General features: G+C 32.9%; 1 protein-coding gene across 5 annotated transcripts in view; it reads right to left on the bottom strand.

Annotated features, from left to right (window-relative positions):
- Positions 1-525: 525 nt before the first annotated feature.
- HGF (hepatocyte growth factor) overlaps positions 526-24,517 on the bottom strand; it is an 81,662-nt gene continuing 57,670 nt past the window's right edge. For 4 of the 5 annotated variants that reach the window (XM_041722876.1, XM_041722875.1, XM_041722878.1 and 1 more), the window contains 8 exons: positions 24,107-24,240; positions 18,657-18,695; positions 17,148-17,244; positions 15,197-15,271; positions 14,182-14,328; positions 13,547-13,653; positions 13,278-13,423; positions 526-4,281 (listed from right to left, as the gene is read on the bottom strand). In XM_041722876.1, coding sequence (XP_041578810.1) covers positions 4,105-4,281; positions 13,278-13,423; positions 13,547-13,653; positions 14,182-14,328; positions 15,197-15,271; positions 17,148-17,244; positions 18,657-18,695; positions 24,107-24,240 — 922 coding nt within the window. In that variant the 3' untranslated portion in view covers positions 526-4,104. The remainder of the gene's footprint in view (positions 4,282-13,277; positions 13,424-13,546; positions 13,654-14,181; positions 14,329-15,196; positions 15,272-17,147; positions 17,245-18,656; positions 18,696-24,106; positions 24,241-24,517) is intronic. The other variant, XM_041722877.1, reaches the window with a different exon arrangement.

Below are 24,517 nucleotides of genomic sequence, written 5' to 3' on the forward strand. Positions count from 1 at the left end.
TAGGTTATAGAGCTCTTTTTAGTTAGATTGGTTGATATTCTGTTCTTCCAAACTTCCTTTTGATTTTAATTAGGTGAGTCTGGTAGATTCACATTTATTCTGAATGTAATGCATATTTTAAAGCTATCCTCCAAATTGATTTATTGAATCATTTACAATTACTTTTGTGATATATAGTGATATAGTAAAGGAATTTAGATGATCAATCATAACAATATTTTGCTTTTATTAGCAAGTTATATCATAGCACCATGCTAGCAAATATGAAAATGACTAAATAATTATATATTAGAGTGGGAGAAATCAAAATGCATAGAGATTAATAGTTTACTGAAGACCGCTGATAATGCCATGGATAGAAGTTGGAATAAAATAATGATTACTTGTCTAAGTTCTAGTCTTCATTGCAACAAAGTATATGCAATTTCTGTCAATGAGATCATTGTTGTTTTCTCCAGTAAGCCCTCGAGCAGATTCAAATATGTCCATGTAGATAATTATAATAAGAGAAAGGAAGCATTTTGATAAAATATTTTATTATTATTAAGAATAATAATATAATCATGGTTATAAAAATAGCAACTTTATTAACTACAGAAACTTTATACACAAGTCATAACCACAGTGTTCCCTTTTTGGGTAAGCATCCAGCTATACCACTCAATAGGCAGCTTATCAATTTCCTATTTACACCAAGACAAACAGTCATAACATCCACAGTATTCCATTTTCAGTTTCCTAAAGAAAGAAACTTTCTGTGCAAATGGAAATGAACCTACTTAAAATACACTGTCAAGATTTTTGGAACTGGAAAATTTTAACATTTTTTTGTATTAGTAAATTTTTAGTACAAAACTCACTTGAACATTGAAAGATAACTTCTTTTTGTACTTTATTGTGAAAAGTATTTACACATAGACTATGCCTTTTTATTCAAGTTAATTTTATTGTTCTCATGAGTTTGTCTATAAAGATGGGACATACTTAAAGGTTTATTTGGACCCTTAGTAAACAATTGAAAGGTTTTTAGTATTAGAGTTTATTAAAATTTTTTACCTCATGATTTCTATATTGCCATACCAGTTTTATTAAAAAAAAAAAAGAAAGAAAGAAGATATTTAGCAAACAACAAAAAATGTCTGACAATAATTTCTCACTTCTTGACAGTGCTTTTTTTTTTTTTTTTAAGAGAATGTTGTGGCTATAACATTCACTTTGTATAGTACCATTGGTACCAACAAGAAATATTCACAGGAATAAGTGAAATACAATTTTTCTATCACATGCCATTATTGTTATTATCCTTGCCTTCCAGTGTCTCATGGTTCCCATAGTTTGAAACACTTAGATAGCAAGCAAGAGCCTGTTAATACTAGAAATTGACTCAATATAAACCATTTTACTGAGGACCTGCCCACAGCAAATAGGTAAAACTCATTACATATTTTACAATAAAATTAAAGAAGTATACAAAAGGATTATCATCCCTTCTGCACGGCAGAGGCATTATGACAAATATTTTAATTTTACATTACTATTCCTGGCAGACATAAGAAAATGTCCACAATTACAACAGCACATCACCATCATTCAAACAGCCCAAACAAAAATAGCACTGCAAACTTCTAATTTAAAAGATCTTTTTGTCCATTACTCAAAATACAATGGATTTTGGATAAGTTGGATTTTCATTTTTTGTCATTTATTAAGAAAAGAATGACCAGGAAATAGTATCTTTTTGCCAGAGAAAAATGATATGATTATTCATTGTCCTACCACCTAAAAACAGTGATTTTTCATTGTCCTACCATGGATCTTGCTCATCTTGCTTTTATTATTAATTTTACTGATCTCCCTCTATTACAAAGGGAACTTCCCACAAAACTAGGACTCCTTTGTGCACCATGTCGATGATTTTATTGGTGGTATGTTTTCACCCTATAATAAAATGGAAAACATTGAGTTCAAAATATCTAAAAAGTTAGCTGCATCTTATGTCTAGGTAATCCCATCTCTCTGTGGAAATTTAGAGGAAAAGACAAAAAAGAAATATTTTAAAATGTGAGTATTTAGACATATTAGAATTTCATAAATGTTTAACAAGTATCATTAATATATGACTTAATCAAATTTTGCCAGTTCGTCAAGAAAAAACTGAAAAATACTCTAATTTAGGAACAATATATCTTTGAAATTCCCAGTGTTTTGATTAAAATGATATATTGCATAAAGAAAGAAAAATGCAATCAAAGAAGATGGTGTGGACTGATGACTTTCTGGATCTCTCTTTGCTTTCACTGTTCCTTGATACCAGAACATATTTTATTACAGTATGTTCAATTTGTATGGCACAATTCAGATATACATTTCTGGATTTGCATAGGCATTTCTGGATTTTCTGTCCTATACTCTATGGACTAAGCTTCAAATAATTTAAGAGCATTTTACTCAAGATCGAACAGTGTCCTTTGAGGCGTTTAGAGCATTGTTTGGATCTCTGGCCTTAATTGATACCATTTAAGAGAAATGAATTAGAGAAATGGATTGGAATCACTCAAATAATTATTTTTAAGTTTGTATAGAATGATTTTGTGAAAATTCACAGCCTATTTTACTAGTCCTTGTCTCATTTCTTGACAAATACATGATTTTTTAGCTAATCATGTCAAACATAACAATAAATATGATAATTTGGTTTTATGAGACAGAATACAAAATTTGAATGGATATTCCCCAATGGCATTAGAAAGATCTATGTAAAACAAAATAAGATAAAATGAAGACATCTTGATAAAATATTTCATTCTGCAGATTCAACCTCACTTTAAAAAATAATTGAATTCAGAGTTTAGATAAGCTAGCTCCTTTCCTTTCCTTTCCTTTTACAGTTTTTTCCCTTTACTTGAGTAAAATTTTATTAGGCTAAAAACTTTCAGGTTGATAAATGTATTCTGATTTTTTTCTTCAAGATATACTTTAATTCATAGTTTGATGAAAGTCTATTTACAAATCATTGGGGATATATGGAAATTTTCCTCCAAAATAATTTTAAAAAATTTAAAGAAAGTGAGCTACAAGCCAATCACAGCAGCAAGTCTTAGAGTTAACCTACTTAAATACATTTTTAAGCTTCAATTAGACAATTGCCTAAGAATAATAAAGAAAATACTTTAGGAAAGTGGATATAAAAGTATCTTGCATAAATAAGGTTCCCTAAATTTGAAGGAAAGAAATAATACTGATACACATATACTCTCTTCCCTTTAAGAATTAGAAACTACACAATGACTAGGATGATAAATATATTTAAACACCTAGATTAGATGTTACTTAACTTTGTGGGTCATGACCACACCTTAAATGCCAACCAGTAGAGGTCATCTGCAGATTATTTACAGAGAATGAGCTGATCTTCTATTTTGCATCTTTCCCTAAAATTTCTACTAATCTTCAGAAATTTCTATTTTTCTCTTAAGGAAAAACTACAAATACATACTTTCAGAATATTTAGAGGTTACATACATATACCATGATTTGAACTCTAGTGCATGCACATTGTACCCGGGTCTGAATATATGGGTACATGATTTTGTAAAAAGTATGTGTACCAGTATTACAGGATACACAGTGAGGAGAAATGAATGAAATATAATGTATGGTATATGAAAGGTAATATAATTTAATATAGAGTTACAATTTAAGGACACAGGTATAAATTGTCTTTGTGAGGTTAAAATAATGTTTAACTTATGGTTTATTCATAAACTAACCTTGGAAAGCAGCGTAGAGAGATTAATTGAACTTTTCTGTTAAATCTTTTATCATCCAGCAATTATACCTTTGCAATTTTTAATCCATTCAAGTATCTTCAGGAGATATGTTACTACACTTGCATGTACCTTAATTCACTTCAACATTTACAAAATAACACTGACAAACAAAACAACAGAAAACACCCATAAATATTAATGAGTATCTTAACAAACATGACACTCAAGTAGTTGTCTTAGGATTGTTTTAAGTGACACTTTAATTCCATGTTCTCCGAAATCTTCGTGTAAAAGAGAATTGTATTGATGGAAGCTTCAGACACAGTTACATCAGCTATGACTGTTGTATCTTATACGTTAATATAATTTTGTGTATCCATTTTGCATAATATGCTACTCGGACAAAAATGCCAGGACGATTTGGAATGGCACATCCACGACCAGGAACAATGACGCCAAGAACCATTCTCATTTTATGTTGTTCGCAAACAAGTGGGCCACCATAATCTCCCTAAGAGAAAGACATGCAACAATAACAAGGACAACAAAGTATTATTTTAGAAACAAAAGTTAAGAATTCATGAGTATCTTCTATATAGATTTATATCTCAAATATACACATACAAAAAAAGAGAATAGCTACAACTGAGATATGAAGACACCAAGAGATGTACTAGACCATTGGTCATCTTTCTACTGAATTACCCAAGTCAGAGTGACAGAAGTACAAAAGTTCAAAGTCTTGTCCTGTGGAGTATTCATTTAAAAATGACTTGCTTAGGGGCCCCTGAGTGCTCTTGAGTTCAGCTCAGGTCATGATCTTATGGTCATGGGATGGAGCCCTGCATCAGGCTCCACACTCAGCACAGAATTTACTTGCCCTTCTCCCTCTGCTCCTCTCCCTGCTTGCACACACACTCATAAATAAATAAATACATACATACATACATAAAATCTTTAAACAAAAAAGAATGATTTGCCTTATACAAAATATTTACTCATCTTTTAAAGAGGGTTTTTCTCTGTTGAATGCAGATTAACACAAAACAACTAGTAGCTATTTAGAGGGTACACTTTATATTTACTTTTATTTTCTTCTCATGTTCAAAATAGGTTCAATATAGAAAATTTAGAAAATGTTGAAAAATACAAGAACTTTTGTATTCCACCTATAATCATACAGTTTTAATGATTAAATTTCATCACAAATTCCCTTATTTCTAAGGCTTTTTGTTTTCCTTCCTTCAATCTTGTCCCCAGAAAGATTTTAGCAAGTTAAATATAAATTCTAATTGATAAAATAATTCTATTTACTGTTGGCAAATTACATTTTCAGGCATAAAGAAAGAGTATTTTTGTATTTACTACTGTATTTGTAGTTAATATACTTATATATATTATATCTCATAGTTCCCTTTGTGGAAGGTAGCCTATAATTTCATGGCATTTCTTATATAGTTACCCTATTTTATCATCAGACACAGATGACAGATGAAAGATGATAAACTGATTGATTTGTGCATATATTTTTATAAACATGTATATACTAATGTATATTATTATATATAATTATTGCAAATATGTTACATCACTTTCATGCACGATGTAACCTTCTAAGATTGCAATGATTGGCTTCTGGCATCCTTGTGTGAGAAGAGTGAGACTACCTTGAATTTTCCCTAACAGTGATGTGATGAGATGAACTACTGCAGAATTTAGTTCTGTAACAAGTGTAAAGAAGAGTACTATGGGCATTGTATGATGGGGAAAATCAAGGTGCGGGTGAAGTAGGAGATAACACAATAAGGGAAAAGAGTTTATTCCAGGAGACATTGTATGAACCATGCCATATGAGTTAATAAATCTGATTTTTAAGTAAATGCACCAGTGATCACTGATAAAAATAATTCTCCAAAGCAATTCACTTTGGCAGACTTTCACCAAATGTGATCCTATTGCTATTATATAAACATTTGGGAGATTTTCTTCAGTGTTTAGATTTCAGCGGCTTCAGGGATTATATTACCTTATTTGAAATATAAGTGATATTAAGATTTAAAAAAAACATTCTGGAAGATAAATGCATTTCTAGGAAGTGACAGAATCAATTTAAAATTTTCTTGTCAATATGGATAAAAAATAAATATATGATACTGTAATAAATGATTCAATGCTAAAATTAGAATTCTAAAAATATACAGATAATACATCACCTTAGAGGCTGTTCCTGCTGAGCAGTTGCTGAAGCATTTTTAGTAACAGCAAAAAGGCCAGAAAAGTGCATGGCCTCTTAAATGATCTTGAAGCTGTGTTGAACTCAAAACTTTATGTTTAAAGGGCTTTTGATGCGCCACTGAAAGGGCACCTGGGGGGCTCAGTGGTTGACTGCCTGCCTTTGGCTCAGGATGTGATCCCAGGGCTCTGGGATCAAGACCCGCATCAGGCTCCCAGCAGGGAGCCTGCTTCTCCCTCCCTCTGCCTGTGTCTCTGCCTCTCTCTCTCTGTCATGAATAAATAAATAAAATCTAAATAAATAAATAAATAAACAAAACAAACAAACAAACAAACAAATAAATAAATGGCTTTTAGTATAAGTAGGTAGGTAAGCAAGATCAATCTATCAATCAATCAATCAAGCTTTCTCCTAGCAGATTTTCAATTCTAATAATGAACATAGTAATACCGGTCTACTGGAAAAACATCAAATTTGAAAGTGGTTATAAAAACACAATCTGTTTCTGACTATATCATTTTAAAGCAGTTTTTAAAACTCTGACTTAGTAATAAGCTTTTTTTTTCAGGAATAGAATCTCAGATCAATATATATAGCACATGCATGTCAGCACATATTTATATTCCATATTCAGAATTTTTTTCCTACATGTCAAAAGATATTTCACTATTTATTTTCCTCATTCCATGCCTTACCTCACAGAGTATTCCCCAACTCCATAGCTCCTAGGCTTAGAGACTGTGTCTCTTACATTCAAAATACATCTAAACATTCCAATCAAAAGACATAAGGTAACAGAATGGATAAAAAAGCAAGACCCATGTATACGCTGCCTAGAAATAATTTCACACCTAAAGATATGTAGATTGGAAGGGAGAGGATGGAAAAGCATTTATCATGCAAATGGAAGTGAAAAGAAAGCTGGGGTGGCAATAATTTTATCAGACAAAACAGACTTTAAAACAAGAACTGTAACAAGAGACAAAGAGGGACACTATATAATCATACAGGGAACAATCCGACAAGAAGATATAACAATTGTAAATATTTATGCACCCACCATGGGAGCAGCCTAGTACATAAAAAAGCTAATAACAAACATAAAGGAAATAATTGATGGTAACACAATACTAGTAGGAAAACTTTTAAGACCCCACTTATATCAATGGATAGATCATCCAAACAGAAAATCAACAAATAGTGGCTTTGAGTGACACAATGAATCAGATGGATTTAACATATATTCAGAGCATTCCATCCTAAAACAGTAGAATACACATTCTTTTCAATTCTGCATATGACATTCTCCAGAATAGATTACATATAAGGCCACAAAACAAGGCTTAACAAATTGAAAAAGATCAGAGGTATACCGTGCATCTTTTCCAACTGCATCACCATGAAACTAGAAATCAACCACAAGAAAATATTGGAAAGACGACAAATATATGTAGGTTAAATAACACACTACTAAAGAGTGAATGAGTTAACCAAGAAATCAAAGAGGAAACCAAAAATACATGGAGACAAGTGAAAATAAAAACACATGGTCTAAAATCTTTGGGACATAGCAAAAGCTGTTGTAAAATGGAAATTTATAGCAACACAGGTCTACCTCACAAAGCAAGAAAAAACAACCTAACCTCACACTGAAAGGACCTAGAAAAAGAGCAAACAAAACTCAAACCCTGCAAAAGGAAGGGAATAATACAGATTAGAGTAGAAATAAAACAGAAAGAAAAAAAATCAACAGAACAGTTCAATGAAAACAGAAGCTGGCTCTTTGAAAAGATCAGCAATTTTTTTTTTTTTTTAAGATTTTATTTATTTGAGAGAGAGAGAGAGCACTAGAAAGGGCAGAGTATAAGCAAGAAGGAGGGGGAGAGGAAGAGGGAGAAGCAGACTTCCCACTAAGCAGGGAACCCAATGCGGGACCCAATCCCAGGACCCCAAGATCATGACCTGAGCCAAAGCAGACACTTAACTAACTGAGCCACCCGGGGACCCCCTAAAAAGATCAACAAAATTTATTAACCTTTAGCCAGATTCATCATAGAGACAGCGAGAGGACTCAAATAAAATCAGATATGAAAAAGAGAGATAAAAATTGACACTACAGAAATACAAACAATTATAAGAGAATGTTATGAAAAATTACATGCCAACAAATTGGGCAACCTAGAAGAAATGAATAAATTCCTAGAAACATATAACTTCTCAAAACTGAATCAGGAAGAAATAGAAAATTTAAGCAAACCAATTACCACCAATGAAATTAAATCAGAAAAAAAAAACCTCCCAACAAACAAAAGTTGTGGAGCAGAAGGCTTCACAGGGGACTTCTACCAAACATTTAAGGAAGAGTTAATACCTATTTGCAAAGAATCCCAAAATAGAAGAGGAAGAAAAGCTTCCAAATTAATTCTATGATGCTAGCTAACATTACCTTGATATCAAAACCAGAAAAAGACACTAGAGAAAAAGAGAACTACAGGCCAATAAATATCCCTGATGAACATAGATGCAGAAATCCTCAACAAAATATTAGTAAACCAAATTCAACAATACATTTAAAAAATCATTCATCATGACCAAGTGAGATTCACTCCTGGGGTATAAGATTGGTTCTATATTTGCACATCAATCAACATGATATATCACATGAATAACAGAATGGATAAAAACCATATGATTGTTTCAATAGATATAGAAAAAGCTTTTGACAAATATGACATCCATTCATGACAAAAACCTTCAAGAAAGTGGGTTTGGAGGGAACACACCTCAACATTATAAAGGCCATCTATGAAAAACCCATAGCTAATATAATCTTCAGTGGGAAAAAACTGAGAGCTCTTCTTATATAGTCAGGAACAAGAAAGGGAAATTCACTCTCACCATTTTTATGTAACATAGTACTAGAAGTCCTCGCCATAGCAATCAGATACAAAAAAGAAATCAAAGGTATTCAAATCAGTGAGGAAGAAGTCAAACTTTCACTATTTGCAGATGACATGATACTCTAAACAGGAAACCCTAAAGACTCCACCAAAAAAACTACTAGAACTGACAAATGAATTCAGTGAGGTCACAGTATACAAAACCAATGCATAAAAATCTATTGTATTTCCATATACTAATAATAAATATAATAATAATACTAATAATAAAGTATCAGAAAGAGAAATAAGAAAACAATCCCATTTACAATTGCACCAAAGATAATAAAAGGCCTAGGAATAGACTTAACCAAGGTGGTGAAAGACCTGTGTTCTGAAAACTATAAAACAATGATGAAAGAAATTGAAGATGACACAAAGAAATGAAAAGATATTCCATGTTCGTGGCCTGAGAGAACAAATATTGTTAAAATGTCCATGCTATAGAGGAATATATAAATATAATGCAATTCCTATCAAAATACCAATAGCATTTTATACATAACTAGAAAAAAGAAAATAAAACCTCTAAAATTTGTATGGAACCATAAAAGTCCCTGAAGAGCCGAAGCAAATGAAAAATTAAAAGAACAAAACTGGAGGTATCACAATGCTAGATTTCAAGATATATTACAAAGCTGTCATAACCAAACTGTATGGTACTGGCAAAAAATAGACACATAGATCAATGGAACAGAATAGAAAATCCAGAAATAAACCAACAATTATATATAGTCAATTAATCTTCAACGAAGGAGGAAGAAGATGCAATGGGAAAAAGACCATCTCTTCAACAAATGGTGTTGGGAAAACTGGACAGCAATATGCAAAGAATGAAACTGGACCACTTTCTTACACCATACATACAAATAATTCACACAAATTCAAAATGGATTAAGAACATAATGTGAGACTTGAAATCACTAAAAGCACTGGCAGTAATTTCTTTGATATCAGTCATAACAATATTTTTCTAGATATGTCCTTTGAGGCAAAGGAAACAAAAGCAAAAATAAATTACTGGGACTACATCAAGCATCAAAATAAAAACCTGCACAGTGAAAGAAATAGTCAACAAACTAAAAAAGGCTACCCAATGAATGGAAGAAGATATTTGCAAATGACGTATCTGATGAAGAGTTAGCATCCAAAATATATAAAACTTATATAGGTCAACACTCAAAAAATGAATGATCCAATTGAAAAATGAGCAGAAGACATGAACAAACATTTTGAACAGACACGTGACAAGAGGTTCAACATCACTCATAATCAGGGGAATGCAAATCAAAACTACAATGAGATATCACCTCATACCTATCAGAAGGGCTAAAATCAAAACCACTAGAAGAAATGTACGGTCATCTAATATTCGATAAAGGAGGAAAGACTATCCATTGGAAGAAAGACAGTCTCTTCAATAAATGGTGCTGGGAAAATTGGACATCCACATGCAGAAGAATGAAACTGGACCACCCTCTTGCACCATACACAAAGATAAACTCAAAATGGATGAGAGATCTAAATGTGAGACAAGATTCCATCAAAATCCTACAGGAGAACACAGGCAACACCCTTTTTGAACTTGGCCACAGTAACTTCTTGCAAGATACATCCACAAAGGCAAAAGAAACAAAAGCAAAAATGAACTATTGGGACTTCATCAAGATAAGAAGCTTTTGCACAGCAAAGGATACAGTCAACAAAACTAAAAGACAACCTACAGAATGGGAGAAGATATTTGCAAATGACATATCAGATAAAGGGCTAGTTTCCAAAATCTATAAAGAACTTATTAAACTCAACACCAAAGAAACAAACAATCCAATCATGAAATGGGCAAAAGACATGAAGAGAAATCTCACAGAGGAAGACATAGACATGGCCAACAAGCACATGAGAAAATGCTCTGCATCACTTGCCATCAGGGAAATACAAATCAAAACCACAATGAGATACCACCTCACACCAGTGAGAATGGGGAAAATTAACAAGGCAAGAAACCACAAATGTTGGAGAGGATGCGGAGAAAAGGGAACCCTCTTACACTGTTGGTGGGAGTGTGAACTGGTGCAGCCACTCTGGAAAACTGTGTGGAGGTTCCTCAAAGAGTTAAAAATAGACCTGCCCTACGACCCAGCAATTGCACTGTTGGGGATTTACCCCAAAGAGTCAGATGCAATGAAACGTCGGGACACCTGCACCCCGATGTTTCTATCAGCAATGGCCACAATAGCCAAACTGTGGAAGGAGCTTCGGTGTCCATCGAAAGATGAATGGATAAAGAAGATGTGGTTTATGTATACAATGGAATATTACTCAGCAATTAGAAACGACAAATACCCACCATTTGCTTCAACGTGGATGGAACTGGAGGGTATTATGCTGAGTGAAATAAGTCAATCGGAGAAGGACAAACAGTGTATGTTCTCATTCATTTGGGGAATATGAATAATAGTGAAAGGGAATATAAAGGAATGGAAAAGAAATGTTGGGAAATATCAGGAAGGGAGACAGAACATAAAGACTCCTAACTCGGGGAAACGACTAGGGGTGGTGGGAGGGGAGGAGGGCGGGTGTTGGAGGGGAATGGGTGACGGGCACTGAGGCGGACACTTGACGGGATGAGCACTGGGTGTTTTTCTGTATGTTGGTAAATTGAACACCAATAAAAGTTAATTAAAAAAAAAAAAAAAGGGATCCCTGGGTGGCGCAGCGGTTTGGCGCCTGCCTTTGGCCCAGGGCGCGATCCTGGAGACCCGGGATCGAATCCCACGTCGGGCTCCCGGTGCATGGAGCCTGCTTCTCCCTCTGCCTGTGTCTCTGCCTCTCTCTCTCTCTCTCTCTCTGTATGACTATCATAAATAAATAATAATAATAAAAAAATTAAAAAAAAAAACCACTAGAAGCAACAAGCATTGGCCACTATGTGGAAAAACAAGGCATTCTCTTGCACTATTGGTGGGAATGTAAACTGGTACAACTACCGTGGAAGACAGCGTGGAGATTCCTCAAAAAATTAAAAAATATAACTACTGTATGATCCAGTAATTCCACTACTGGGTATTTACCCAAGAAGTATGAAAACAATGATTCAATGGGATGGATACGTGCACCCCTATGTTTATTGCAATATTATTTACAATAGCCAAATTATGGAAGCAGCTCGAGGGGCCCTTAATGGAAGAGATGAATGGATAAAGAAGACACACACACACACACTGGGATATTACTTGGCCATAAAAAAGAATGAAATCTTGCCATTTGCAGGAACATGGATGAATCTAGAGTGTATAATGCCAAGTGAAATAAGCGAGTCAGAGAAAGACAAGTACCATATGATTTTTGAAATCATTTATATGGGGAATTTAAGATACAAAACAAAGAAAAAAAAAAAAAACAAAAAAACAAATCTTAACAATAAAGAACACACTGATGCTTACCAGAGTGGGGTTGGGGAGGATGGATGACATAGGTGATGGGGATTAAAAGTACACTTATCATGATGAGCACTGAGTAATGATGTATAGAATTTTTGAATCACTATATTGTATACGATAGACTAACACTGTATGTTAACCACACTGGAATTAAAATTTTAACAAAAGTGTAAAAAAATGTTCTCAACTTCAGAAATAATTTAAAAATAACAAAATGTGTATAAAAATTGATTAAAAATTGATAAAATTTAAAAAGTAAAGAAAATATTACACATAAAAGAATGGTTTAACAGCTTGTCTATGTACAATAGGGATAGGAACACTGTCAAGTTGAAAGAACAGTTGCCTAACAAATGAAAATGTTCAAGCTCTTAAAGTCACCAACTTTGACCTTTTGGTTTTTTAAAATATAATTTGTTTAACCCCCCACCTCCCACACACACATACACACACAAGCATACACACGCTGGCTTAACCAAAAACACATTTAAAAGTTTAAAATCAGGCATAGAGTTCATTTAGGGAGAACTTGGGGAGATCGGATAACTTTAGAAAACATTAGAAAAATGCAAGCTATTGTATCAAACTACATATTGGAGACTTTTAATTTGAACAGCTTTCCATTAGAGTTCTGGCTGTATTAGGTTATTGCTGTTTTGAGAGACAAATCTCATCATAGCTTGCTGATAATGAAACATGGTTTTTCTTACTATTTAGTTAGAATAAGTGCACAAGAGTAATGAAGGGGATTATCTTTCCCCAATTTCTCTCTCTTAGAACAAGTTGGTAGACAATGATTTTTATTTGAGAAAAATGGACCAAACAAACAAAAAAGAAACATAAGTATCTATGATATTTACTATATACTTCTTATTTTTTAAAATGCCCTTTTTACCTCACATGGTCCTGATACAATATTTTCAGCTCCAGCACAGATTTCAGACTCATTCAGCGTCACCTTCCCTTGATGGTATTGGCTGCATTTCTCATTCCCCATAATATAGAGATGTGCTACTCGTAATAGACCATCAAAGTTGATCGCTAGAATGGGGTAAAAATGTACAGTTAATGAACATAGGGTAAGGTGAGAAAAATGAGAAACAAATAGAATTGTTTTAAATAAAATAAGTATGATGTTGTCTTATCTTTTTAAAAATAGCTTACATCCAGTATAACCCCAGCCATAAACACTGCAAGTGGTTTTTTCAGGAATGGTGCATCCATAATTAGGTAAATCGATTGTACTAACAAAATCATCCAGGATAGCAGGCCTGAAAATAGAAAATGCAATGGTAAATACCCTTGATTGAATTCAACACAGAATTAATAAATTTAAATTTAAAAAAAAATAAAATAAATTTAAATTTAGTGTTAATCTTTAATATGATATTGAGAATAAGCAGTCTTGTTTCTCAAAAAAGAAAAAGGGAATGTCTATTATATGTTTGTAGTAGAAGTAGGAGTAGATAGCAGAGAAATGAGTCACTTACTTGTTAATATTACTTGCTAAATGGTCACTGCTTTTTTATGCATTATTTTACCTATTAAAGTTACCAGATGATTATTTACTAAGTTTTGGTTTTGGAGCAGGCTGATCAAACTATTGGTCAAACTTAATTTATTAAGTTTTGAAAATTTTGAAGATGACTCTGTCTCTATGTAATACACACACATATGACATGTGACATGCTTTTATAATAAATTTATATAAAAAGAGAAAGAATAGCCACATATATAAAGAAAAAGCTTCACTAATTCCATTGTAGGTTAAAAATATAAAGCCTTCTTAAGCAACTAACCTAGCAAGCTTCAGTAATACCAGATCTGATCCTTCAGGCCCATATACCAGCTGGGAAACATTCAGAACCTGTTTGCGTTTCTCATCTCCTTTTCCGTGGACGTCATGAATCCCAAGCCAAGCTTCATAATCTTTCAAGTCTCTGTTTCTAAATTAAAAATTTAAATGTAAAATATAATTTTAAATTGGGTGATATTGTTCACCCATATTATTATTTTAGCTTATAAGAGCAGATAAATAACTAAATTTAAAATTTGCATCAAAATATAATAAAGGGCAACATATTTGTTATGAGAGATCTGGAATGCTACAAGTACACATAAGCAGAAAGAGCCTTTAAACTGCTCAAATTCTAAACAGTTATTTAAAACAAAAAACAACCTTTTGATTATGTTTAAGAGTAAATCACATGAGAAAAATTCTCAGGTAAAGCACATTACATGAATTATAATTTTCTGTAGATTTTCCTTCTTATCTTCACTTTGTATATGTTTGGCTTATCAATGATGATTGAAAATTTATTCTAACAAAATCCAAGTGACTTTGATGAGAATCTGGAAGTAAGCTTACAAATGCTGCCTCCTTAACTTTTCCTTAGGCTAATTCTCATTAAAAACTATTCCCCGGATGATTTGGAAGCTGTATCTACATAAGAAAGGAGAAGTGAGACTTGAGAGAAATTTGTTGATAATTCAGAAAAGAATTTCTATCTAGAAATGCAGTATTGCAAGGAAGAGGTTGAGGAAAAAAAATTATTTACATAATTCTAGCAAAATTTCCCCCCAAATGAGAATAATGTCAATTGTGGAAAGAAGTGAACAGAAGTAGTATCTAGTCACAGATGTCAATTAAGTCAAAGTGAATTTTGTGAGTTAAATCTAAAGAAAGAAATTAATTTGTTCATGCCGTGCTGGTGAATCTGTTAAGTGAATACATATTCTAAGTCTAAAAGCTAAATGGAGGTTCAACATATTTTTAAGTGCTCAAAACAAATATTGGCTTCAGAAACACTTTACCGAGAGGGGAAACATTGTCTTGCGGTAAGAATCCAACTTTCCTTTATCAATGATCCTCCACAGATATGTTTATTTCTATGAGAGAGAGGAAAGAGAAACAAGTAACATCTGTGCAGAAAGGGTGCCTGCCAATTAATGCTAAACCTATGTCTCCATTTGTTAAAAATAAATGCATTTGAGAGGAAAATTTAAAAATTAACTAGAATAAAATGAATAATCCTTTGACTGGAAAGATGATATTTGAGGATTGTAGCATTAGCATTTTTCATAATGTGATTACAATTTTAGGAAATCAACTTTATTTTTGTTTAAGGAGCCCTGTCACTACACGCCAACATGCATTGCCAACACACACACATTCACCTGTGTGCGTATCTATCCTTGGGAGAGCAAGTATGTACTACAAAAATAGGATATTTAGAATAAACAAAAAAAAATGCAAAAGAACAACAAAAACAATGTAGACTTATTTTAAATTCAATGTCTGATTACAAAAACGCAAATTTGAGTTTTTACCTAAGACCCTGAAAAGTATCTGGTGGTAGCAATATAGATCGGTACACTATTCCTTTCTTTCATCACCATTACTTATTTTTGATACATTAACTTAGGACATTGTTGAGTTTCAGTAAATCTGTTTAGCTTAAAATAAGCAATCTAATATTTCACTTATAAAAGAAAACAATTTTGTAAGACATATCATCTAGGAAATTATAAAATATTTATAGAGAGTGAAAAATACTAGTGCATTTATTTGATGATATCCTAAATCTGTAAATGCATTATTTTTTTGGTGGAGAAATAGAAAAAGCACAACTTTTCACAATTTACAGTTCCAAAGAGTATAGATGTTCAGTGCTTCAGAGGGTAAAAGAAGAAGGTTCCCAGACTAAGACCACAATTATTTATGGCCTGTACCACAGAGGAGGATGAGAGTATATATCGAGTTTTAATTTCTATTCCTCTCAGTATGTGTTTTGGAAGAATAACTAAACAGCTGTTTTTACTGAGGACTTGGACTTAAAAGAAAATATGTTTATCTAAAAGTTTATAGTACTCTAATCTGATGCAAAAAGAGTTTCACCTGCTGCTCCAAGGGTGTAGACTCCCAAAGGAGTATTCTTATATAATCTCCCATGAGTAATAATAAATTAGGAAGTATATGCCCCCCTTTTTTTTCCTGGACTTAGGAGATTTGCAAAGAATCACTAATTCATTCAGATATGTGGATTCCTAGAACATTTTCTATAAAGCAAATGAAACACTCATCCCCCTTGGAGCCTTCATTAAACCTTTATATTTCATAATTGGCTCTAAATTCTGGTGAGTCTCACAAGTCTCTTTCAGTACTACACACCCAGGACAGCTACACTATAATTATTGACATAAATACTTGTAAAATTTGATGGGTTACTCCTTGCAAGGATATACTAAAAGAACTTTAGGCTGTCCTCTACATGGTATTTAAAGTCTTATCTATATTTATAGTAAAGGATACAAACTCCATGCTTGCTAAGAATTGGCTTATTCATAAAAGAACTTGAGTTTCAAGTGTCTTTATTCGACTTTAATGTCACTGTGATTTAATTGTAGCAAGGATGCACTTTCTTCCTTTACTCTAGGACGTTCTAACTTCTTAAAACTGTTACAGTGATGTCAAGGTATAAGCAGGTTGTCTATGTAGTAGTGCTTTCTTAATCACTACCGAAGCATCACTTGTAATCAGAGATGGAGCCAACACATATGGGACCTCCGTGAACATTTAAAAGGAACTCTCTGTGGAGGCACAAATTGTAAAATCCAGGGCTGTTAACAAGCAGAATAAGGTCAGTCTCCTCTTGTATCCTGCTCAAATGAGTGCCTGCTTGTGTGGATGGCACAAACATCCTGTTGGGAATATGATTTTTGCAAGTAGTCCAAATACATCTGATTTGTGTCTATTAATAATTACCTGTATTTCAAACTAACCATCCATCCTACATTAGTCCGCGTTGGAATTCCATTTACAACTCGTAATTGTTTTGTTTTGGCACAAGATATTACAGGATCTAAAAAGAGGACCAAAGATAACATTTTGACAAAACATTCTGAAATAATCAGTGCCTCTCAGTTTTCTTAAAAGCAATGGTAATTAAACAAATGTAACTACTACTATAATTTTGTCAGAAGAATATATGGGAGGAAAGAAGGAAGGTGTTATGACTAGAGTGTCACATCAGGCCTAAAATGTTTGCTGTACTCACCTAGGTAAACAAGTAACACAGAAAATGAATCAACTCAAGGTATTGCCATAGTGACAATGATTTTGCTCACCAAGCACTAAGTACAGGCTCTTCAAGTCTAACATTAATTGAATTTCCCTCACAAACCTCAATATAAAACGAAAAAGTGTTATTTATAGTAGTTATTTCTACATGCCAATGGAAATCAATAGCCTCAATAAAAAATTCTATTTGGTTTTTTATTACTTCTGAATTTTTATGATTCAGAAACAGGCTCAGAATTTTTATGGTTCAGAAACCCATTTCAAAATGTAGAGTCATTTGGAAACAGGTTACCAACACTATATTGAAATTGTATCCAAGTGACATATTTATTATGTCCAAATCAGTGTACCCAAATGACACAATACCAAGTTCTTTGGAGTCAACTTTTTCCTGACCCCTCTCCATATCCCTTGCCTTATCCTTTCTACTCTTTATGTATGGTCTAAAATTTCCATTTGCTTCCTCAACCTGGGACACAGCAGGTGGTTTCTTAAGTCAAAACACTTGAGTATCTTCCTTCAGCCCAAGAAGTATGTGAAAATCAAAAACAAGCTGCTCCAAGAAGATTTTGTTAAATTGAGGATTAACTGAACCTCTTAGTTTATATCATTTTCACCTAGCAGAGCATTTGAAGAGCCTTAAAGATAGAACAGGTTAGAGCAGGTTTTAGTCTTTTAAACTTTAGCATCCTGGTTTAATTTAAAGAATGGTGAACACCCATTACATATATTTTGCCCAAAATCACAAGCAAGATAAATGCTCTTTCCAAAATTAAATATAACTTATATGTTCTGAGAATTGAATATCGATATTAAGTATGTAGTTACCTTTGTAGCCACTTTTACACATGCACATAGAAAAAAATCAATAAAAAACAAATAGATTATTTTTATGATAGAAGTTAATAGAGTGATATTTTTCCATAAAGAAAATGATGACATCATCTCTGACACATAGAGAGTCAAATAAACTATATATTTTAAAAGATTACTGGGTCACCTGGGGTGGTTCAGTGGTTAAGCGTCTGCCTTCCGCCCAGGGCATGACCCCGGAGTCCCAGGATTGAGTCCCATATTGGGCTCCCTGCATGGACTCTGTTTTTTTCTCTCTGCCTGTGTCTCTGCCTCTCTCTCTGTCTCTCATAACTAAATACATAAAATATTAAATAAATAAAAAAGTAAAAGATCACTTACGGTCTAAATTGACTATTGTAGGTGTGGTATCACCTTCACCTGTAAAAATAAATATATACACATATACACAGTTCATAATACACATTTCTGTCATACAGAGCCAAAGCTATATATTGAAATGGAAATGTCCATGAATCAGATAACTCACTAAAATTCTTGACATTTATTTAAAGATAGAATGTAGTGGTATGCTTTTAGTAGTTACGTATCACTTTTATGGGGCAGTAATGAAGATACACACCTACTTGCAGTGGATAATGTGGAAAAAGCCCTATTTTATGACTGTGGAGGCTCTCAGGTGTGTGGTTTGCTGAGTGTGCTGGCAGCTTGGATTACACTACTGACCTCAAAGAGCTGTATCCCTCTACCTAGATGCCCAACATGGCACACAATGAACAAATAGCACTAATGCTTATTATAGTTTGCTTGAGCCATTCATAGAGACGGACAATGTGTTATACTGTAATTTGAAACCTTTATGTTTGTTTTCAAAAATCACTTGTATTTTTTTCTATGGTTGAGGACAACTGAAACATCACATGCTTCTGAAAACTCTTCAAAAATTCTAGAAGATAGAAATCAATGTCACTAATGGAAGAAGAGAGATAACAAAATGTAATTATATTTTGTTAGAATATTTCAAATATTATTTTTCCACATGGTAATAAAAATATGGAAAAAAAAGAGAACTGCAAGTTGATTCTAACTAAAACTTCATAATTACTCTTTTTTCATAACATCCCAACTGCGGTTTAATGGCTGCAAAAAGAAAAGCTTGGAAGATACTAGATTTGCAAATACTTATGCAATAATGAATGAGGCATAGGACATTTCCTGAAGTTTAATGTCTGAGGAATTGATGGCCTGGAAGTTAGTCAGGCACTGTTTAGACCCAGCTGATTATCAAGCCCTGGAAATACCCTGAGCTCAAATAAACTGGCAACAAAACAATAATAGCATATGGATTCCCTTGTAATATATGCAAATTTGATTGTTATTAATGGCGAATCTCATGAGAATTAATATATGCTAAAGAGCCATCTTTATTTATGTTCATTTTCCAGATCATGATATTTTAAATGAATAAGGGTAAAGGAAAACACATAAATTTCTTTGTTTCCCTTTCCCTTTAGCTTAGTCTGGGGGAGGATTTTGTCTTAAAGTCAGCTGAGGTCAGTGTTTTAGCTCATAATACAAATTAGAATTGAGGCCAACTATGGTCATTAAAACATCAAGGATATTGGTTTTTCCACTCAAACCAATTACTTGAAAATTCTAAAATTAAAAACTAGATTTTTATTCTTTCTGGTATTGCGATGAAACAGACTAGACTTCTCTATCCTTAATTGTATATCAACTTTTCTATTTCTAAGCATCAAGTTAATAGGTCAACAAAATGGTTAGCTCATTATTGTAATTTACTGCAGTTTTTAAATTTTAGAAAATTTATAGATATTGTGTATTTGGGACTTAATAATTTATAATTATTTTATACATATATATTTTTCCTTTGAACTAATATTTCTCACACTTTGGAATAAGCTGAAATATCAAATAAATCAGATTTCTAAAGATTCTGAATTGGTAGATAGATTATGAGTTTTTAAAAAGCATTCTAGGTTCTTCTGTTGCACACTTTGAGCCAAACTTTGAAAAACTGCGCTCTAGGATTTTGCCATTTTACCATCAAATACTATTCTTACTTCTTTTTTTTTTCTTTCCCCCTATCTCCACCAAAGTACTGAAATCTGAAATGTGTGTATATAGATATATATATATAATCACACAAATATTTATCATATATATACATATATGTGATACAAATCTTCTGTATTGATTCAACTTGAATTTGAAAGGAAATATGTTGATGATAGAAGTTTTACCTCTGGAAGGGTAGGTAGTGTGCGTGTTATGTGTTTTTATGGCCTCAGAACCAAATATGAGTTCTTACTGAAAAAAACTTTATTTAATACATTCTTAAAGCTTCAACCAAGTTCAAAACCTTATGGACATCACATATTTCTTCAGGCAGATATCTATATTCCTATTTTCATTACATATGTTATTTTGAATATATATTTATTAAACCATTATATTTACATAAATGTCTCTACACTGAAAACTAACCAAAGGTAAAAACATATCATTTATATTGCTGCATATCTAGCAGGTTATAATATAGAGCTTTGCACACAATAGCAACTCAATTTAAAGTTATTAATAAATGAATAAATAATATAAACTTAGATGGAAGTTAAGTTATCCAAGACACTTACAGTGAGAGAACTGAAATTCTTAACTTAGAAATTGGAGTTGAAGCTCTTAACTACTACACTGTAAGTATTTAATACTGAAGATTTTTCTAAGATCTACAAAGTATGTATGTGTATAGATTAATATATAGGCATTTCTCTAGTTTTATTTTTACATATCTGATAATCTTAAAAATGTATACTAAGTACTATTCTGTAAGCATTTTTTATTTTTTATTTATCTTAAGATTTTATTTATTTATTCACAAGAGACACAGAGAGATGCAGAGAGAGAGGCAGAGACACAGGCAGAGGGAGAAGCAGGCTCCATGCGGGGAGCCCAATGTGGGACTCGATCCCGGGTCTTCAGGATCACGCACTGGGCTGAAGGCGGCGCTAAACCACTGAGCCACTCGAGCTGCCCAGTACGCATTTTTTAAAAAGAAATAAAAACTTTTGTATGATTTGTAATACAAATGTATAGTGTGAAAATGACTTATATAGTCTCTACAGTTAAGTAAGAACTCAAATCTTCTAAAGACAAATTTTATTAGCCTTTCACCAGCAGGAAAATGTAAATATATCCTGGCTATAAATAATAGTTAGAAAAATGACAGTATAAAAATATTTATTGAAATTAATGTTCAGAATGTATTGAAATAAAAATGAGTTATCTGCAGTAGCATTTAATCAAATGCCAGCAACACTCTGAAATCTTTCAATAGCACAATACTTTTAGTTGTAAAATGTTAGTTAAAAATGTTTTGAAAACTTTTAAAATTATTAGAGTCCTGTGTCAGGTTTATAAACCAAATCACCGTTCCCTGAGATTCTACAAGAGCATTTTACTCTTAACTATGTCTATGTTAGACATAGACCTGTTTTAAAAGCCTGACTTTTTCCTTCTTCCTAGACCATTGGATATTTTATTAGCCTCCATTATTCTTAATCATAGAGACTTCACAAAAAGGTATCATCAAGTAAAGCTAATACTTATAAAAATTATCCTTGAACCATTAAAAAGATTTATGTCCCAGAGAGGTAGGTTTCTTTGCTTTGTAATGTTAAACCTAGAAAGACATCTAAAGAAGAACATTTTCAGGACCTATGCAAACCCTAATATGAGAAAAAAAACAAAACTAAGAACACACTAACTAATTTGAATGGCTATGATGATAGCTGATGAAATATAATATGATATGCTATGTCTTTGCAAACACGTAAGGAAGGTGTTTATTTGCCATTATAGATAATTTATTTATTAAACATAGGTTAGGAAGCTCCAAGATATTCATATTGCCATACTAGATGAACACTATATTTAAGAAGTTTGCTTTTTTATGCTAAAAGTTCACAAAACATAATTAGTGTTTCTATTTACGGCAATAAATTATCTCTTTGATTTGCCACAGAATATGTGTTTGTATTTCATGTTTCAAAGCAAACATGAGGGGTGCCTGGGTGGCTCAGCAGTTGAGCATCTGCCTTTGGCTCAGGCCGTGATCCTGGGGTCCTGGGATCAAGTCCTGCATCAGGCTCCCCTCAAGGAGCCTGCTTTTCTCTTGGCCTGTGTCTCTCATGAATAAATAAAATCTTTAAAGAAATTTTAAAAATAAAGCAAACATGATATCTTCAATCTAATCTTTTTAAAATGGGCACTACTTTTGTTTCTATTTTCAAGGTACTTGCCACTAGCTTTTCTCACATGAAAAACATTCTTTTTTGATATATTGCATTTTTAAAATTTTAATTTCAGTAGAATTAACATACAGTGTTGTATTAGTTTCATGTGTACAGTACAGTGATTCAACAATTATACATATTACTCAGTGCTTATCATGATGTTTACTCTTTAATCCCCATCACCTATTTCACTCATCTTCCCACGTACTGAGAAAAACATTCTTAAAATAGGACTCTTATTGAACTTATATAAATATGTCTTTTTTAGACAGGAGATAGTTTAACATAGTGTTTAAAGATGTTTGTTATAAACACAGAGCTATGAGATACACAGTCTAGTAAAATGGTCTTTTGCTACTGACACAGCTTTATAACAAGCCTTTTTCACTCAATAACATATGGAGGATATACTTCCATCTAAATATATACCAATCAGTGGTACTTAGTAGAGATGACTTTGCTCCCCAGGGGATTTTTGGCAATGTCTGGAGATGTTTTTTGGTTCTCACGACTGGAGGGAGGGGTGGTTTTATTGACATCTAGTGGCTAGAGGCCAGGGACATCACCAAACAGTTTATAGTCCACAGGCCAGCTTCCTACACCAAAGTTTTATGCAGTACAAAATGTCAGCAGTGCCAAACTTGAAAAATTCTGAGACATTTATCCAAATCCTTGTTTGACTTCCAGACAAACTTTCCAATTCATAAAGTTGCACAGTATTGAAAGACTCTGACTATGCAGACCTTCACTAATATTGAGCATTAATGATTATTTTCTTATTTGCCAACCTGATTTATGAAATGATCTTATGCTTCTACAATTTCATTTTTTTCTTACTAATAAGTTTTAATGTATTTTGTTTGTCTATTAATTATACTTACTCTTGAAAATTCATTTTCTTCATTGCTCTAAATTATCTCATTTTATCTTATTGATATATAGGAGCTCCTTTATATGCAGTGTATCAGAAATATATATTTTACATATATCTTTTACTTTACACTTTGATACTCTTTAAACAATATCATCTTTAAAAAAATCATCTTTTTTTGACTCAGGGATGTGGATGGAATGCTCTAGGCTTTCTAGTTTTAGGCCAAGGTACTGAGAAGAAAATGAAGGGAACACTATCTCAGGTCTATCCATAGGTCTATTACTGGGTAGGGGCTTTGTTGGAGCGCTCCGTTAGTATTGGGGGGTCTTTCTGGTACATATTACAATGACAGCCATTTATTGGTTCTGGACTTCAAATGAGGATTTTCTGAGGAGGAAATCTTCTTTAAAAGGTCAGCAGAATGTCTCCTTGTCTACAAGAGAGATGAAGAAAGGTCTCTCTGGTGTGTGTGTGTGTGTGTGTGTGTGTGTGTGTGTGTCTGTATTACAGTTTAGAATGCATCCCATTTTAGGATCAGCTCTAACCCTCCTATATTTCCACCTCTGACTGAGGTATCAATTTAAAGGATATTCAGTGTATTTAAAATATTTCACCTGAAGAAGATCATTAAAAGTACTTACAACGAGAAATAGGACAATAATCCCATGGAATGAGAGGATTTCCCGTGTAACACCAGGGACCATGGGCATCGTCATCAGGATTCCGGCAGTAATTCTTATTCAGCTTACTAGCATCTGGTTCCCAGAAGATATGCCTGCATAAACAACAAACTCTAAACATCACAAGCTGCTCATTGTGTCCAAGAGAAACAAACTGTCACCAAGAAGATAAATCCTAGCATGTAACTTTCATTATAGATACAACACAAGTTTCTACTTCATGTGAATTTTGGTAATTTTGTTTTAGACATATTTTGTTGTTGTTCTTGCAGTTTGGAAGTGTGTTTTCTATTCAGGATTATGGAATAGGGCTACATAATTAGCATAGATAAAATGATGAAAAATTTTGTGATTTTGCTTCTATTTAATGAT

This window comes from Vulpes lagopus, chromosome 11, assembly GCF_018345385.1.
Source record: "Vulpes lagopus strain Blue_001 chromosome 11, ASM1834538v1, whole genome shotgun sequence".
Classification (NCBI taxonomy): Eukaryota; Metazoa; Chordata; class Mammalia; order Carnivora; family Canidae; genus Vulpes; species Vulpes lagopus.